Source organism: Dasypus novemcinctus, chromosome 8, assembly GCF_030445035.2.
Source record: "Dasypus novemcinctus isolate mDasNov1 chromosome 8, mDasNov1.1.hap2, whole genome shotgun sequence".
In the NCBI taxonomy this organism is placed as follows: domain Eukaryota; kingdom Metazoa; phylum Chordata; class Mammalia; order Cingulata; family Dasypodidae; genus Dasypus; species Dasypus novemcinctus.
The window spans coordinates 5,097,052-5,116,789 of NC_080680.1; the positions used below are offsets into that span (position 1 = coordinate 5,097,052).

A 19,738-nucleotide genomic window follows, 5' to 3' on the forward strand; every position below is an offset into this window, starting at 1 on the left:
GGAGGCCTCTTCGGGACATGGAGCTGCCCTGGATGGTGCTTCAGAGGTAATCACCGGACATTGTAAATCCTCACAGGGCCTACATGATGGAATAGAGGAGAGTATGGGCCATGATGTGAACCAATGTATATGAGGTGCAGAGGTGCCCAAAGATGTACTTACCAAATCCAATGGATGTGTCATGATGATGGGAACGAGTGTTGTTGGGGGGGGGGAGAGGGGGGGTGGGGGGGTGGGGTTGAATGGGACCTCACATATATATTTTTAATGTAATATTATTACAAAGTCAATAAAAAATAAAAAAAAAAAAAAAAAAAAAAAAATAAAAGTCTTGGGAATGGGTGTAGTTAGGTGATTAAGCACCTGCTTCCCATGTTCAATCCCCAGTACCTCCTGAAAAAATTAAAAATAAATAAATAGTCTATATGAGTTTGCTCTCTGCAGGCCTGGGTGTCCCTTCAACTATACAAAGTTGTGAAACCTTCACACTTACCAAGCATATATACCACATTGCAAGGGAAGTTATCATCACCTTGAGATTCCGAATGTGACTAGAGATAGCATTCCTAAAATGAAATTCTCCAAATCTAATTACACATGTTATTTGGTGTTATGCATTTAATGATATGAAAGTAAGGCTACTGAGAAGAATTGCAATCATTAAAAAAACTCTCCATAAAACTGTTTCTTGGAGTAATGTGGCTCAATAAATCTGTAGGAGTAGAAGAACAGCAATATCATCTGACTTTAAGATCTCTTTTAGAAATATTTTGTGGGGAATATATCTGAATGGAATATCTCCAATTACATAATTTAGAGTACATTCTAAAAGTACTTAAAATGCATGGAAGTCTACTAAAGCTAGTAAGCATTTGCAGAATACCTCTTATTTAGGAACGAGCCCAACATCTATCCTAAATCAAGCACATCACTTTGTGTTTAATGTAGGGCCCCAGTGAATTGGGGTTTGTATAAAAAGTTTACAATACTTTAAAGAAGGGGGTCTGGGTAGAGAGACAGGCAAGGAAGGGGCTTGGAATTCAGTTGAAGTTATGGGGCAGAGTTAAGGGTGATTGGGATTGAGGACCAGTGAGGGTTGTATGACCTTGGACAAGTCAAAGAACCCCCCTGCGGACATCAGAAAATTCATGGATTTGAAACCTCTCAACTTTATCTATGTCCTATGAGTCTAATATTCCGTTATTTAAACATTGCCTCAATTTGCTGAGCCAAACTCTCCTAATCCTCATTGTTCCTCTTGAATTCTTGGACATGGAGCTTTCATAGTCATCAGAGGTCCAGTTAGCCAAAGTTTCCAGGTAAGATATTATCAAATATCTTAGTGAGAAGATCGCAGTTCTATCGTCATTCATATATTACTGGATTTATTAGTCAACCTCTGATTAAACTCAATCACAATTTAATATAATATTTACAAAAATGGAATTTCAAAGAATCAAAAGTATTATATGGGAGATGTCAAAAATTATTAATTCATTATTTCTAAAACTTACACCAGAAAATTTTGTTTTCTGATGCTATTTTGCAAATGAGGTAAAGGGCTATTGCAAGTTTTATTTTAAGTTGTCTTTTGAATATTTAACCTTCATGAAGAAAAGTTAGCATCTTAATCTAGAATTTTATGTTCTAAGAGGATGACTTACCAAATAACAAATTTAACTGGGTATTTCTTTTTGCATTGTGGTTCATTTGCAATTAGCATCAGTGGACATCAATGAATTTTCTGATAGGAGAATGGACTTCATGAATTTATTCCTTATTACATGTTTAGTTTTTAAGCCTTTGTGAGCCCCCCCAAAATTATAAAATGTAGAGTTGTGACTGAATTTACAAAACAAACAGAATTTATCAATTTCCCAGAAAATAACCAACTAAGCAGATAAGCACATTCAGACTATAGCAGTTAATCTTAAAAAAAAAAACAGCTTAAAAATTCTTTGAAAACAAACAAAACAAATGGAATGAATACATTTTAAAACTTTTTTTAATTTTTTAAAACTAAAGATTCTTTTAATGAAAAATATTATATATATTATATATATATTATATATAAAAATATTATAAACACTTTATAATAAGCCTTTGAAATTGTTCAGTAAGTGTGTTTTTATTGCACACAGTTGGGATCATTTCAATTACACCCACAGTTTCAAGTCAATGGCACTCCATTAAATGGGAGAAATTATATAAAAACAATTAGACATTATTTTGGGGGATTGGTTAGAAATTCCCTAAAGTTGTAAGCCTATTGCCTATCACCTGCTGTTGTACATGTGTAGGAGCCACCGCTTTTCTTCCACAGGACAGAAATATCCATGAAGTTGTTGTGGAGTTGACCCCACTTTCAGCTTCAGAGCCCATCTCAGCTAGACCTAGGCAGATTTCATTGCTACGCCAAACAGGTGTGCTGGGTGGTCGTGTGGCCCAGCGGTCCAGGCAGAGGGGGGACAGGCCTTTCTCTGATGGCTGGGTGATGAGGTCCATCTCTTGTTGCCTGGCCTGTTGCATGGATGCTGGGCCTGAAACGTCTATGTCCATATTCAACTTCCATGAGGGAACCAGCCACCTGTGAAGGCAGAAGCGCAGAGCGCTTGGGATGAGAAAATCCTTGAGCATGGAAGAGAAATCTTGATCTACTATACCTGAAACCGATATACTCTTGGACCTTACAGTTATAGGAACTCATAAGTTCCCTTTATTTTTTTAACCATTTTGGCCCCTTAGGACTTTGATAAGTTTTTGAGGGCTGAAGTGAGGTATGAAACAATTTTTAGAACTGTTCATAATGGGAAAATTGGATTGTTTAAAAAACATTAGCTTACAAAATTTGTGGTGACCAGCCTTTTCTAAACTGCATATGTAGGCTTGGAAACAGAAATTAATGGTTAAAGCATCCGTTTCCTGACATTTTCCATAATAGTTTTCTATGTCTTTTGCACTAATACTATTGGTTGACAAAAAATTGTGAAAAGAGGAAACCTTAAAAAAATGGGGTTGTAGAGCTTACTCATCACTTTACTTCACGGTCATGGAATATATATAAAAATGAATCCATTAGGACAGACTTCGGTTTACTTTCATTGTGTCAGTTCTGGTATCCTGGTGCTAAATAAAGTCTTCTGAATTAAAAAAAAGGAATAAATATCTAAATATTGCATTTCTTTGCTTTTATTGGAGGCAGTGTAATGCAGCAGTTAAAAAACATGGACTTAATGGTCAAAAAGACCTGGGTTCAAGTGTGATTGTGCCAATTTCTAGTTGAATCATTTATGGGAAGTTGTCATCTCTATAAGGAGGATTGTTGTAGGCTGTCTCTCAGAAAGTGCTCCTGCCAATTCTTAATCAATTCTCTTTATTTTCCCTACACAAATATTTTTGCAACTTGAAAGTAACAAGGTATAATATTTTCCCAATTTTACCAATTAGAGATTATATAAGTACCTATCTGTAGGTAAAAATCTATCTATAGGATGATGAACAAATACAAATAGTGAAAAACTCTCCATCCTAAAGCTCCACAGTCCTAACTCTTAAAAACCTGTCAGTGAAATTGGAATCTTGTGATTACTCCGTTTTCTCCAGTTAAATCAAAAGAAAAGACAACATGAAATCAATTATGTTATATCCTAAAGACTGTATTTAGAATGGTAAACACTGAAGCAATCAATCTCCTTTTAGGATAAAATTAACCTGTTTTCTCAATTTAAGGATCCCATGTAATACAAATTACAGGCACTTTTTCACACTGCCAAATCTAGAAGGTTGCTGATATAATATTTAGTTCTGGAGGAGCTATTATCAGGAAGAGCTGTCAGATCATAAAATTAATGTTACTGTTTAGAGATTCTGTACCAACCAGGTATGAAGAGAGTCTAGTGAAGAAAAACGATTCTTACCCATAAGTATCTATTTTCTTTATTTTTGCCTTCTTTGGTAGTCTGAGGACACATTCATCGAACACACAGTGAGAACTATTTCCATACCTCCTGGGTGATCCAGCACACTGGTAGGTGGGATGGATACTTGGGAGTCAGCCCTCCCCCCTTCATATGTCTACTATATTGAGAATGTCCCCCTTTTTCAATAAACTACACATTCAGTTTATTCATAAGCTATAGGAAAGTAGAATTTTCCTTTAAAAAATGAGTCATTTTTTCAACTGGCTTATGTTCTGCTTCAGCTGGCCTCATCCTCGCTAGTCTTTATTTGCTTTCATACCCACCTATGCTGGTGGGTTGTCACCCTGAGCCACAGATCTGACCACACTGTGCTGCTTTCAGAAACTAGAGAAACTGCCCAGCTGGCCTTCTGCCTGCCAGCGCCTATTCCTACTTACCAATGAGATACCATGTCATGCCACAATCCCTTGCATTCTCATCTTCATCCGTGCATCCCATGATATTTCACCTATTATCAAGGGGCCACCCTCCACCTTTCCTTAAAGAAGGAGCTCATTTCCATCAGCTATTCTATTGATCTGCTTTCTGTTTCCTCACTGCTCTCGGTGGACGCTTGGTAACCAGGAATCCAGGACTATCCTTCCTCAAAGCAGTGCTGGAGCATTGTTTGACAAACCCATTGCTCAATTTCCTACACCACCTCCAAAAAGATGAATAATTACTATGTATGCCATTGGCGGTTTGGGGATAATTTCGAGAAGAAATTAGGATGTAGTAAAAAAGGCTTGAAACTGGATATGACTGTTTCCAACTTCCATGCAGGGAAAAATGATTGAGCCCTTCCCATGGTGCTCTCTATTGCTATGCTTGCTCTTCTGCCTTCAGATTCACTGATGTCCTGCCCCTGAGATGAAAGACATTTCCTTGGACCTCCACAGCTCAACTCTTTGTTCATCTTTAGGAATAGCCAAACCTATTTTCATAGGCATTGGTCTAAGCCTAGGATCTGCCCCTCTCTCCACTGTGTCAGTCTGTTTAACACTTTAATCCTCTAGCTCTTTTTCCCTCTTGCCTGAGTTTCTTACTCAAAAACTATCCCAGAGCCAGTCCTTGGCAAAACCACTCATGGTTTCACTATCCAATCTACTACACAGGAATGGGATGGGCTCTGACACTCTACACTGGGTTCCCTTTGAGTTCCTTCCCAAAGCGGATAAGCCCTTTTATTATTCCAGCAGTGTTCTAGCCTCCTGTGGATCATGCTAGACAGAAAAAAGCACATAGAGAAAAGCATGCACAACACACTCATTCATCCTTTTAGCAAACAGTTACTGAACTAGGAACTAAGGATCCAATAATAAGTGAAGCAGTGGCCACTGCCCTAATGGAACCTGTGGTCAAGTGGAAGAGATAGCACATCATCTCAAAAGAAACTTGTTCTTCACCCTGTGCCATAACTGGAACAGAGGGCTCAGAACTTGGGAATTGCACAGCAGAGGGACCTGCCAGGAGCAGGGAGTCAGGGCAGCTTTAGAACTGCTCCTGGGAAGAAACGGGTGTAGTTAGTAAATGAAGGGAGAAAAGGGGCATCTTGAGGAGGAAATAGCAATGGAAAGACTCAGTGATATAAGGAAGCTTTTATCTCTTAGAACTGGTTCTGAAAGCAATGGAATCAGGACACCCATTTACCATGCAAAATAATTTAAAATATTTGTACCTGTGATAGTGAGTCAAAAAAAATCACATGCTGTATTAGTCAGGAGTCTCTAGGGAAACTGAATCAACAGGAGATATCTGTAAATAGTATGAGAATTTATAAAATTCTCTCATGTGACTGTGGGGATGCACATGTCCAGATTCTGCAGGCAGGTGCAACCAGGGGCTCCAGTGAAGGTCCAATGAACGTCCTTGATGAGTTCCCAGGAGACGTTGGCTATTCAAAGACGAACTGGGAAATTCTCTCTGAATGCTGAAACCACTTCCCCTTTTAAGACATTCAACTGATTGCATAAAATGTCACTCATGCTGATGGCAATCTCCCTGCTGACTGTAGATGTAATCAGCCACCTATGTAGTAAACTCACTGATGACGAAAGTCCATAAATGTCCTTGTATTACAATTAGCCCAGTGCTTGTTTGACAACTGGGCACAGTTACCTGACCGAGTTGACACATAAGCCTATTCACACATGCATGTGCAATTTTTAAAATCTGAACTTGGCTAAGCTTTCAAAAACTTTTGAAGAAATCTTATTCAATGTTTAAGTGCCTACAAGTGCTAGAATTATTACTCTAAGTTTTTCTTTGAGCACATGAACCTCAACTGCTCTTGGTTTTCTGGAAGACAAGTAACAGTTTGATGACACACTTTAACCTTCTCAAATTCTGGGAAAGAGCACATCCTAAAATATTTGCGTTGATAGTTGATGAACTGAAATGTCACTTGTGGACTCAGTTCAATGAACAACCTTTAGAAACAAGTAAAAGAAAAAGTGAAAGTGCTTTAAGTTTTGCAGCTTTCAAAAGCTCTCTTTTTTATCCAATATGACTTCCAAATGGAACCAGCAGAAAAATGCTAGGCATTTGTCATGTTTTTTTTTTCCCCCTGAGCAAGCAAGATGCTCTTGTTACATAAGTTTTAAACTATGAATTTTTAATTCTTAAAAATTACATGTCAAAGTGATGAATGCCCAAGGTAAATAATCCAAGGAAGGGAGGCAATGTGAATTTGAAGTGAGGATTTGGTCTTGGAGACTCCGAGGTTTAGTAGTCATGGAATTGCCAATTAATTAGACATGACAGTAGAGTGAGAAGCTATAGTTATTTCCTGATTTTCTGAACCTAAATCCAGATCTTGGCTAAAGGAATTGGGTTCAGTTCCTGGCTGTCTTTGTATCTGTGGCTGTGCCTACTGTACCCTAATGAAAGGCTGACTGTGAACTTTGATCACTTGGCCCAACTCATCCCCTTACCTCTAGTTGGGTCTACCCACTTGACCCTCCCTTGACCTTGGGGAGTAGCACCTGACTAATGGAGACTCCTTTTTCCCTGACCCCTTCAGCAATAGTCTGGGATGTGTCCCTATTCTGGCCCTAATCCTCAGATTCATATTTTTTGTCTAGACTATCCATTTTGGGGTCTTTATCTTCTAGATAAAAAATCTTACCCCCTGTCTGGACCACCTGCCCTTCTGCTCCTCTGAGTCTCCACAGTTCATTTTCTTCTAACTTTATCAGGACTTTTGGCCTAAAATCTGTTCATTCTAATGAAGGTGCCTCCAGTCCCCCTGCTCAGACCTGGCATCTCTTCCATCCCTTTGATTCCAAGGACATCCTAGACTCTGTTAGCAGCTTTGTTCTTTGAGTAATGGCTTTGCCCCTCTTTAAAATGAGTTCTCTGTGGTGAACCCTTCATGCTGACGTGTGTCTCTCAGTGCTCACAGGCCCAGTCCACTTCAATAGCTGGCAAACCAAATGTAGCAGACAGGCCTGTCCCATTACAAACCACAGTTTGGCACGAGGTCTCATTTCTGAGTGAAGCACCAACTAAATTAAACCAGAACATACTTGCCCATTCTCTTGTGACATTAAACTAACATGGATATAACATGGATAACAGGTAGCAATTTCATTCATTGTCAATTACCAGATGATATGTAATGTTGTATGTAAGTATACTTCCCACTGGTGCTTTCTTCATCAGAGGAGAAAAGCAGATGTCCAATCATGGACAGAACCAGCCCTCAGACTCTGGGAAAGGGTAGGTGGTCACAGTGGGGACGACTCACTTGCTGACATCTGGGAGATGAGCGCAGGGGTGGGGAGATGAGGGCAGGGGTGTCCTGCAGGGGAAGAGAGGGCTGCAGATCAATGTCCAGCCAGACTCTTCTCTGGAGATATCCTATAAAAGGGGATAGGGAGATAGGGATTAGGGGAAGAGAAACTAAGCAAACTAAGTAAAACAGGAGGGTCACAGCAGAGGTCAGGGAGCAAAGCTCAGAGACAAATTCTCAGAATTGAAGAAGCATGAATATATAGTTTACAAGACCTTGAAGAATTTCTGGGGAGTTGATCAAGAGGGAAGGATCTATACAAGAAACCAAGAGAAGCTTCCCAATACCATCTGTGTAATATGGAACTGCAGAGAGTTTGTGGTGACTTACATGTCCAGAACTGAAACAATCACATCCCCACATATGTCAAAGGAGCCTCATCAGCTTGGACAGTACTCCCCGTTTGTTTTATTTCATCATTTCCCCCTAACACTCTGCATTTCAATCCAGTTGCCCCAATCTTAGGTACTCTGCCATGCATGAATTCTTCCAATTAATCTTCCATACACTTACACATGTCCTTAAATGATACCTAAAGTTGTGTGATGTGAGTTTAATTTACAAAGTGGTATTGCATTTTGGAATTCATTTTATTCTGTTTCTTACTTTTTCATTCAACCTATTTTTATTTTTAAGACCTATTCATTTCTGACACAATCTAGTGCATCACCTTTAACTGCTGTGTGGAACTGCAGAGCATGCATGGACCACATGGTCAATTACAAGGCTTCTAGCGATCGATTTTCTGACTCTTAGCTGTTGCAAATGGCGCTGTGATGAATATTATGTATGTTGAATTATGGGCTGGTAGTATAATTTGTTACTATGTGGAAGAAATATTTTAACCAAGTTAGTAATAAAGTATAATGTAGATAATCCACTCATTTGAATCTAGTGCTCTGAATTTTGCAGGTAGATTTGAGCTGTCTCGACGATGTATTGCAATGCCTTGTGCAGAGGAAGCACTCAATAAGCATCAAAACTACATTGATTTACATGTATAATATGCCAAATCAGAGCCTGAAAATTCATCGGTTGGGCACCTTTCCCCACAGGACAGGGGAGCGATGGGCATAGGTGATGGTGAAAGCTGAATTTGAAGTAGGATGGATCAAGAGGGGAATGTGGCAGCACCTGGTGCTTCATTAGCTGAAGAAAGGAGCATGTGCTGTCTCCAAGCTCTGATGCCTGCGAAACTGGGGTATGATGGTGCTGGCAAGAGCAGTTTAAGTCCAGGCTGGAGCTTCTGCTGCATGTAGGTCACCGAGTATAGGGGATTTATGTTCTACTCAACAAACTGAACTTACTGTTAATAATTTAAAGACTGTAATGTGATCAGCAGATAATGCCCTTCTCTTATGAACTTAACCAGGCTAAAAAGGACATGGCAGGTGGGGTTTAGAGATATGGGCCATAAGTGGTTTTGTTTTTAACCTTGCACAATGCCTAATTCATGCATTCTATTTAAACAAACATTTGTTTTTGGATAAAGCAAACTACTTACTCCTAGTGGGATCATCAATGACTCTTTAACTTAGGGGTTCTAAGGAACATGGACGCTTAAATGTAATGGGAGACTAGCAGGGTATCTGGTTTGGATGAATGGATACCCCGAGCCATCTGCAGTTTCCCATGAGGAGCCCGGGAGTCTGCCTTCCAGAGTCACCTCCCTTTTGAGGAGCCCATTCCAACCATGTTGAAGTAGCTTCTGACCACAGCTGCACTCGGTGTAGAACTAAGTCACTCCAGACCTTGACACTCATAGCCCAGAAGCTGAACGCGGCTCATGCATGTAATTTGTGTCACTGTCGACTCTGGCTGACCCACACAATATTGATGCACCTAATTCCTCATACTGAATTTGCAGCAAACATTTAAAAGATGAGATTTCTCATAGAAATCTAGATGTAGTCGATGCAGACCCAAGCTTTTTGAAGATGTGTAATAATGAACTCTGATTTTTCAGAAGATTTTGATATATGTAATGACATGGATCAACCTCAGAAGCACTGTTCTCAACTTAAAAAGTCAGACTCAAAATCCATCTGCTGCATGATTCTAGTTCCATGGGAAAGAGAGTTGATTGGAGAGGGACACATTCTATGAACTTTAGCTTGGGTACAGTACTGGTTACACAGGTGCTTGTATTGTCAAAACTCATCTAACCGTACACCTAAAATGAGTCAATTCTAATTGCATATAAATTGTACATCAATAGAGTTCATCTGAATACTACTCAACAAAAATTATCAGATAATAAACTCAAAACACATGTTTTGAAAATTTATCCATAATATTAAAGTATAAAATATTAGAATTATTTTGACATTGAGCTGTGATTATTTTTTCAAGCAAATTAAACTGTATTTCCAACTGATTTCTTCTGCATTTATCTCTAAGTAAGCACAGAGAAGAGAAGGAAAGAGCCATTATACATTTTATTGGTGCTACTGTAATGAAGAGATGTATGAATAACCACCAAAATTCACTCTGTTCAGTTAAAATAAGCATCAGTCTTACATGCACAACACAGAATGCTCATTTTGCAGGAAGCATAGCTTGCCACAGGGTTGGTTCATTTTTTGCCTGTAGAAGCATGTAAATTCAGAGGTAATCCCAAGACACGTATGGATGAAATTGCAGAAAAATCTGAGCTGAAGTGAATCATTCCTCATCTATAGTGGAAAAACACATCTCCAAATATTCTTAAAAGCTTGTAAATGGTTTTCATTTTACTAATGAAATCAGATGGGCTTCATATGTACATGTGCTGAAAATCAAAGAGTTTGATTTTATAATACTTCAATAGTTTTAATCCAAAAATGTGCCTCCCTTTCCAAAGTAATCTTGCTAGGATGCCATGCATTATGTCAAATATGCTTCCAGTGCTTAGAAAATGTTTTCCATATATAGGTATCAATTAACTGTAAAACCTTACTCTAATATATTTTGTTACAATTTTGAGAAATTAGCCTATGTTCATTAAGTTTGTAGGAGATTCGAGAAGGACTGTGAATGATTCTTTTCCTCTCACACGCTACAACAATCTTTGTCTTTCCCACAGAGACTATAAATTTTAGTGATGTGGTGATAATTTTACTCAAATATCCTTACACCTCACTAGTGTCCTGGAGTTGGAAATGTAAACATAGAATGCCTATATAAATGATTTTGAGTATTATTTGATTTATTCTGACATCTGAAAATTTAATTCCAACAACAAAAAAGGCTGAATAATCCCATTAAAATAGGAGCAAAAGCTCCAAATAAGGATACTTATGGCCAATAAGTACATGAAAATATGTTCATCTTTAGCCATAAGAGAGATACAAATAAAAACCACTATGAGATCCAACTTCACATCCACTAGGGTGTCTAAAACTAAAAAGACAAAATTAAGTGTTGCCAAAGGTGTGGAACCCTCATGTATGACTATCAGAAATATGTAGCAATGGAAAACAGCTCGGTAATTCCTCAAAGTGTTCAACATAGAGTTATCATATGGTCCAGAAACTCCCCTCACAGATATTTACCCAAGAGAACTGAAAACAAGTCCACACAAAAACTTCTGCACAAATGTTCAGAGCAGCATAACAGACAAAAAGTGGAAACAAAATAATGTGCATGAACAGATAAATGGATAAACAAAATGTGATAAATCCATACAATGCAATATTATTCAGCCATAAAATAGAATGAAGTTCTGGTACTTTATGGAATATAGATGCTCTGAAAATGTTAATACTAAGTTAAAAAATCCAGTCACAAAATATCACATACTATATAATCCCATTTATATGAAACACCCAAAATAAGAAAATATACAAGGCAGAAAATAGATTAATGATTTCCTGAGCCTGAGTAAGGGGGTGGGAGGTGGTGGATGAGAAGAAGTGACTGCTAGTGGATAAGGACTTTCCTTATGGGATGATGAAAATGTTCTAAATTTAGATAGGAGGATGGCTTGCACATCTCTCTGAATATAGTAAGAAACACTGAATTCTGTACTTTTAAAAGGTGGTTTTATGGTTTGTGTAGTATACCTCAATATAACAGGTAAATAATTAAATACTAGAGATAATACTGAAATTAAAACAGATCTAGTTGTATACACATATGATCCAGATTTTATGTAGATAAAGAGATAAAGCACCAGCATAATTTTGGACACTGCTGATTCACAATTCCTTGAAATATCTGTGTGTTGTTCATCATTTTAGAAATAAAACCCTAAAAGACTAGGAGTTGTAAAACTAGCAAAACAGTATAACTTGGCTAAAGACTTTCTCTGGGGCCCCATCACAGTCAAGATGGTGGAGTGAGATGCTTCAGAGCTCCCCTCCCCCAAGAAGCCTTGAACAATCAGCAAGACCTGGAGAAACATGTTTCTTAAAGCTCCTGAAAATAGTTCAAGTGGAGCCATGCCTGCCCCACCCCCACTCTTTTCCAGCTGGTGTGGAGCTGGCCCGCTCTCCCAATGTGGGCCTCTGTTTTCAGAACCATAAGGATGAGAGTAACCCTTGTGTACCTAGCAGGAGCACACATGTCTGGCCAAATCTGTCTCCTGGTATCCTGTGCAATTTGCTCCCCGGAACTTGCCCTGCTGGTGGAGGCAGCTTGCAGAGCTCTCCTTCAGAAGGCTGTGGAAGAGCAGTCAGGTGGTGCTGCCTGGGACAGAGGACTGCAGGCTGCAGGGCAGGTGGCACAGTGCCTGGGACCATGTGGAAACTGTTTCCTAGGGAAGAGGGAACATTATGAACTGTGCAAATGAGGGCATTTCTAAGGTCACACGCACATGCCCAACACAAGACACATATGCAGAAGGGACAGGGCAGCCCGCTCTGCTCTGGCCTTCAGTTGTTCCCTAAACTCATTGTATGGATGAGCTCTGAAGGAGAGCACTCCCGCAGGTCAATATGCAAAGACTGGAAAGGTATTTTATTTTTATCTTCTTTTTTTTTATTAATTAGGTCCTGGCATTCAAGAAAAGCTCTGTCATGCTAGGTTGATGTAAGTTTAAGGAACAGATGTCTCAGAGTACAAATTCCAGCATAAAAAAATTAAAATGTCCAGATTTCAACAAAAGGTTAGAAAATATATAAAGAAATAGGAAGCAATGGACCAAGTAAAGGAAAAGATTAAAGTTTCAGAAACCATCGGGGAGGAGAACCAGAGCTGGGACATACCAGACAAAATATTTATAAACAATAGTCCTAAATATGCTCAAAAAGCTAAAGGAAAACATGGTCATAGAACAGAAGGAAACAGAAAAATGGTAGATGAACACAAAGGAGCACCAAGAGACAGGTGGAAGTTATAAAAAGGAACCAAACAGAGCTGAAACCCACAGAAACAGAAATAAAATATTCCCTAGAGGGGTTCAATAACAGATTGAAGTTGTCAGAAGAAAGAATCTGTGAACTTGAAGGTAAGGAAACTGAAATTATCCAGTTTGAGGAGGAGGAAGCAAGAAGAAAACTGAATATAGCCAAGAAACATGTGGGATGTCATCAAATGTATCAATATAAGCTTTGTGAAAATCCTAGAAGGAGAAGAAAGAAACATGGGCAGAAAGAATATCCAAAGAAATAATGGCTGAAAACTTACCAAATTTAACAGATATGAATTTACATATCCAAAATGCTCAATAAACTCCCAACTGCACAGATAGAATGATCAAAATGTTGAATTCCAAGGATAAAGAGAATTCTGAAACCTGAAACAGAGAATCAACATGTCACATACAAAGGAGCCTAAATAGGATTAACTGCCAATTTTTCATAGGAAACCACAGAGGCAAGAAGGCAAGGAGACGACATATTTAAGGTGCTGGTAGCAAACAATTGCCAACCAGGAATTATATATCCAACAAAATTGTCTTTCAAAAATGAGGGAGAGATTAAGACTTTCCCAGATAAATAAAATCTAAAATAGTACATCACCACTAGTCCACCCTACAAGAGATGCCAAAGATAGTTTTACAGACTGAAAGGAAAAAACAATAGATAATAGATCAAAACCACAAGATAAAAAAGATCTCTAGTAAGAGTAATAACATGGGTAAATATAAATGCTAATACTATTTTATTTTGAGTTTGTAACGCCACTTTTTACATCCTGTAGAATCTAAAAGGCAAAGGCATGAAACACAGTGATATATCAGTGGGTTTGGACCCATAATGTCATTTGTGGCAATAAATACCCAAAGTTGGGGGAACAAGAGTATAAAATCATAATTTGTTTATAATAATGAAGTTAAGTTAGCATCAAAGCCAACAAAAATTTTATAGATTTAGAATGTTATATTTAAGCCCCATCATAACTACAAAGCAAATATTAGAAAATATGCAAGTTCATAGAGAAAGAAAGTAAAGTACAGGTTTCCAAGAATGTGGAGTAGATGGAATGGAGAATAAATGCATAATGGGTATAGGGATTCTCTTTGGGAAGATGGTAAATTGGTGAGGGAATCACACTATTTTGAATGCAATTAATCCCACTGAATGCAGTGGTTGAGATGGGAAAGTTTATGTTATGAGAAAGAAGATAAAAAAGAGCAACTAAAGGGGCAATGACAATTAAATGCAATATATGATTCTGGATGGGATCTAGTAAAGGTAAGTGTGGAGAAAAGTCTCAAAGGGGCATTATTGGAGCATATGAAGAACTTAGAAGAAAGACTTTAAGTGAATATCCTTGTTCCTAGGAAATTTACATGTCAGTATTAAGCATTCGAGGAGTATGATGTATTCAAACTACATTCAACTATTCAGAAAATGGACTGAAAACTTGATAGACTGGTAGATTGATGAATAGATAGGAAGACAGATAGATACATAGAGATTGATGGATATATAGAGTAATATAGAAATGTAGCAAAATGTTAAAATTAGTAGATCTGGGTATCTGGAGGGATAGAGGTATGTCGTAGTTCTCTGCATTGGGTTTATTTTATTTTTGTAACTGTCCTGTAAGTTTGAAAACCTTTCAAAATAAAACATTTAAAAAAAAGCTTTTTTGATTGTGATGCTCCTTTAAGTTAATGATAATGAAAAATGACAAAATCTTAAGTTAAAGTTTAAATATACCCTATTTTTTCATTAATGTGGAAAGCCTTATGATCCAACAAATTACTATTTACCAGAGACTAATTTTAGTTAAATTAAATATTTAATATTAATGAAATATTTAATGTATTTGGATAGGACAGGCTGCACAGACAAAACATTGTAACTCCTGCATATGTCTAGAGATCATGATTGTGAAAATTCACCATGGCTGTCAAATAATTATCAATTATTTACTTTACTTGTCTGATACTTGGAGGTATTTGAGTTTAAAAAATGTGTCTATCCAATTCTCCTAGTACTCAGATGAGGGCATTCATCTAGAGCATTTAAGTGACATAGCTAAAAAATAACTTGGGTTTCTGGATTCCCATTTCGTTGCCCTTTCTCCCAAATGTTCCACAATTTGGAATTTCAGAGTTACAGGTTTTGTTAAAAGTACCCTGCTTTGGGGTGTACTGCCACTTACAAATTTTTAAAAAAGATTATTTATTTATTTATTTATTTCCAACCCCTTGTGGCTTGCTTGCTGTCTGCTCTCTCTGTCCATTTGCTACCCATTCTTCTGTGTCTGCTTGTCTCCCTTTGTTGTGTCATCTTGCTGTGCCAGCTTTCTGCGGGCACAGGCTATCAGCTGTCTATGGGCACAGGCCGTGAGCTCTCTGTGGGTGCAGGCCAGCTTGCCTTCACAAGGAGGCCCTGGGATGTGAACCCAGGGCCTCCCATATGGTAGACGGGAGCCCAATCGATTGAGCTACAGCCATTTCCCCTACAATTTTACAGAACATTAAAGGAATTATTGAACATGCTGGTTCACTCATCAATGCCACATTTTTGCTGATACCCTTTGCTATTGAAGCTACTCTTAGACAATATCTAGCAGCTTGCCAATTAGGAAAGATAGCCATCACCTCCACACGATCCTTTGCTCATCAGAGGTGCCAGAGTCTTATTTCCCACACTCCATGTCCTATCTTGTATTCTGACTTATGCTTAGAAATTAAAAGGAAACCAAACTAAAAATTCTCTGAACTAAAAATCTACCTAGCTTCCTTCTCTATTCCAACCTAGCTCATTAACAAGCACACAGTATAAAAGGAAAGATAACCATGGACTGAAAAGCCATCCTTATAGTTTATGATGCTGCCATATGGCCATTGAAAGTCTTACACTGTGGGAAAGGTCAGTAGTCACCTAACACAGGAGTCCATGAGATGACTCAGGCCTCTTGACCTGTGCTGGATCCTCATAGTTCCCTGATAATCTTTCCTCTCTATGTGACATGTGTGTCCTTACAACACACGCCCGTTGAAGTATCATGACTGACCTTATTCATTACAATTCAAAGAGCCATCTCACTGAAAGTTACACATGTAAGATACCATGATTTTAACAATTGGATTCATGAGTTAAAATACTGTCATTAGAATATGAATAGAAAGGCATTTGGAAGCAAAATAAATGGGGTCTATTTAAAAAAAAAGAATTAATGAACTAGATTTGGGTCACAATTTGTCCTATGGGAAGGATGACAAATGGATATTAATTACATACTAAGTGTGGTAGTTTGAAATTATTTATGAATCCCAAAAAGAAAAAGATTATGTTGGTAAATCTGTGGGTGTGAGACCCTTTTAATTCTGTCAGTAAGGCATGAGCCAGATTGGGTCTCCATTCTCTTTATGGTCTGATAAAAATGGAGACACAGAAAAAGGGAGGCATCATATTTGATTCTGGCATGTGACAGAAAAGAGAGACTCAAAAAGCTGAGGTCCAGGGGAGAGATGAGCCATATGCCAGATAGCTTGCAGCTGAACTCGGGAAGAAAGTGGAGCACCAAGCCTGAGAGAGGGAGCCTGGTAAGAGACAAGCCCTATACCTGGCTGCCCTCAGCTGAGCTCCTGGAGATGGTACAGCCTGGAGGGGAAGGCAGAGACCTTGGCCGAGATCGCCCGCCATCTTGCTTCAACACGTGGCAGCTGACTTTGGGGAGAAGCTATTTAAGTTGCCTTGAGTTGGATTTTTATGTCCTTGGAAATGTAAATTTTACCCCAAATAAATCCTCTTTATAAAAGCCAAACAATTTCTGGTACTTTGCATTGGTATTGCTTTAACAAACTAAAACACCAAGTGTCCTACAATACTTTTCTATTTAATCTTTACAATGAATGTTTGAGCTGTAATACAGGTAAAGCAAATAAGTGACAACAATGTTGAATAATTGCTTAAAATCATATAACTAGTAAGATGTATAATACTGTTTTTAAGTGATCTTGCCACTTCTGAAATACCAAAATATACTTCTAGATTTCCTCAAATGGATTTGAGAAATAAATGGGAATTTAAGTGTGGAGGAAGTTTCACAGTAACTTGTTTAAGATAGAATAGACTCTAAAAATCACTTGAGAATTGCAAAGATTGTTAAAGGGAAAGGAAATTGATATAAAGTGCTGAATTTTCCTGAAACAGTGATTTACAAGTCTTCACAACTAGATCCTGGGCCCAAATTTAATGTACTGTCTCTCTGTTTAATTTTCAGAGAAGGATGAAGTCTTCTAAATTTCAAGGCAAAGGATAACAAGTCTGTTGCTACAAGATAATCTTGTTTCCATAGTTTTGTTCCTGTCATTTTGATCCAATTCATGTTTTGATCCTGCTATTTCATATTATATCATATGAATAGAAAAATTTAATCAAAATTATTTCAAAATTGAGACATTTTCATAAAAGTATTGTCATTTAATTAATATTTCCTATTCCTTGATTTAACACTTTTCCGTGCAGTTAAAATCTTCTCACTTTCCATATAGTTGTTTTTATTCCACTGAAAGCATTGTCATTAGTTCCAATGACTTTCTGAAATAATTACAGAAAGATTTCACTTACTGATCAAATTTAATTCTCTAACTTATAGTAATATGTTTTTTTTTTAATCTACGGTCATTATCTCAATTAAATGCAGTTATTCAGGATCTCATGTATTTTTTGAAAAATATTTTATTCATTTGACAATTTTTATTCAATAAAATCTTTGTCAGGTAAAGTATTGTCTTTTGTCAAAATTATTTTGTGCTGATTTTCTCTACCAAATGTAATTTTTTCATTTATATTATTGCTGATTTCAATATATCCAAGCTCTATGATTTTATTTTTGCTCATAAATGATTTACAATGGTCAATATGGGGTTTTGTTGATTATTTCAGAAGCATACCATTTATTAGGACCTGGATAAAAATCTTAGATCTAATTACCATCATGCTTTCATAATAGATATGTCAACAATCATTTCTTTCTAAATAATTATCATTTGACTTAAAAACAATAAAATTTCCTTAGATTTTTTCCAAGGCCATAACTTATAGCTCTAGTAATAAAAAAATAGAGACTCTAATTTCAAGAAATACTGAAAGCACATAGCCAGCTTTATTTGCTCTATGGTAGAAAGAGCATTCAGTTAAATACAAGTACTATTAATTCTGCCTTGAATTTAGTAGACATATTAATTGTATATTTTTGAAAACATAAGAAATGTTTATAGATAGAATATCTCTTTGAATATTGCCTCTGCCCCATTTTCTTTTCTTCTATTGAGACAATAATTGCATGAACAGTGGGCCTTTTGTACATGATTCACATGTTTCTCATGTTCTTATTTATTCTTTTTTTTTTTTTCTTCTATTTTTATTCTATCTGTGTTTTACTTTGGGTATTTTCTACTGACCAGTTCAGTAATCTTGGTTTGTCTAATCCGCTGGTAAACCAATCATTTTGTTGGTAATTTCAGATATATTTTTCAGTTAGAAACTGACTTTTATATAACATGGAATTTTTTGATAAAAATCTTTATTCATTCATCTTTTAGTCTATAATTTTCTCTATTGTCTTTAACATATTACTCACAGTTATTTTAAAATCCTTACCTGCTAATGTCATTCTCTGGATCACCTGTGGGAATTTTCCTATTACCCATTCTTACTTTTTCTTGTGGTTTTCTGCCACACTATCTTATGTCTTTGCATGTCTTGCCATTTTTAATCATATACCACATATTTTGGATGAAAAATTAAGAATTCAGACAGCATCTTTCATCACTGAGTTATATCCACTTCTGTTGGGCAGGAAGAATGAGACAGTGGCCCCTCAATCCAATTAGTAAATTTCTTTTTTGTTGTTGTTGTTCTTTCTGTTTTTAAGTTTATTTCTGAGTTGTAAAGATTATTTCCCCTTCCCCATGTTTTCAGAATTTCCTCTCTTCCCCCATTCAATCTTGGCTGCCACAACCAGACAGAAAGAAAGTGCCAGGACTTTCTTCTTGCATTTACAGTGGAAACTGCAGCAGACATTAAACTGATCCAGGGCTGTCGGTGATGCATAATAAACTTTAATTTGAGTAAGGTTCATTTCACTCCAGCTCATTCCTATCCCTAGGTGAGGACTTCCTGAAACTTCAGTTAAAAGACAAAGACGGGTGGGCCTTCAACATCATAGCCCTGAAGTGAACCTTATAGAATTAAATAGTGCGATACCTGGGCGGCAGACTTGGCCCAGTGGTTAGGGCATCCACCTACCATATGGGAGGTCCGCAGTTCAAACCCCGGGCCTCCTTGACCTGTGTGAAGCTGGCCTATGCGCAGTACTGATGTGCACAAGGAGTGCCCTGCCACGCAGGGGTGTCCCCCACGTAGGGGAGCCCCACACACAAGGAGTGCGCCCTGTAAGGAGAGCTGCTGAGTGCAAAAGAAAGTGCAGCCTGCCCAGGAATGGTGCCGCACACACAGAGAGCTGACATAGCAAGATGATGCAACAAAAAGAAACACAGATTCTCATGCAGCTGACAAGAGAAGCGGACAAAAAAGAAGATGCAGCTAAATAGACACAGAGAACAGACAACGGAGTGGGGTGGGGGGAAGGGGAGAGA

At 37.7% G+C, this 19,738-nt stretch overlaps 1 protein-coding gene across 6 annotated transcripts in view; it reads right to left on the reverse strand.

The window, feature by feature from the left end:
- Nucleotides 1-2,103: 2,103 nt before the first annotated feature.
- Nucleotides 2,104-19,738, reverse strand: part of LOC139439474 (serine palmitoyltransferase 1-like) — a 190,518-nt gene continuing 172,883 nt past the window's right edge. For all 6 annotated transcript variants that reach the window (XR_011649327.1, XR_011649326.1, XR_011649325.1 and 3 more), the window contains 4 exons: nucleotides 13,360-13,468; nucleotides 12,281-12,487; nucleotides 7,708-7,820; nucleotides 2,104-2,587 (listed from right to left, as the gene is read on the reverse strand). Coding sequence is in view for 3 of the 6 variants with exons in the window: in XM_071216568.1 (XP_071072669.1) it covers nucleotides 2,411-2,587; nucleotides 7,708-7,820; nucleotides 12,281-12,473 (483 nt within the window). In the remaining 3 variants the exon portion in view is untranslated. The remainder of the gene's footprint in view (nucleotides 2,588-7,707; nucleotides 7,821-12,280; nucleotides 12,488-13,359; nucleotides 13,469-19,738) is intronic.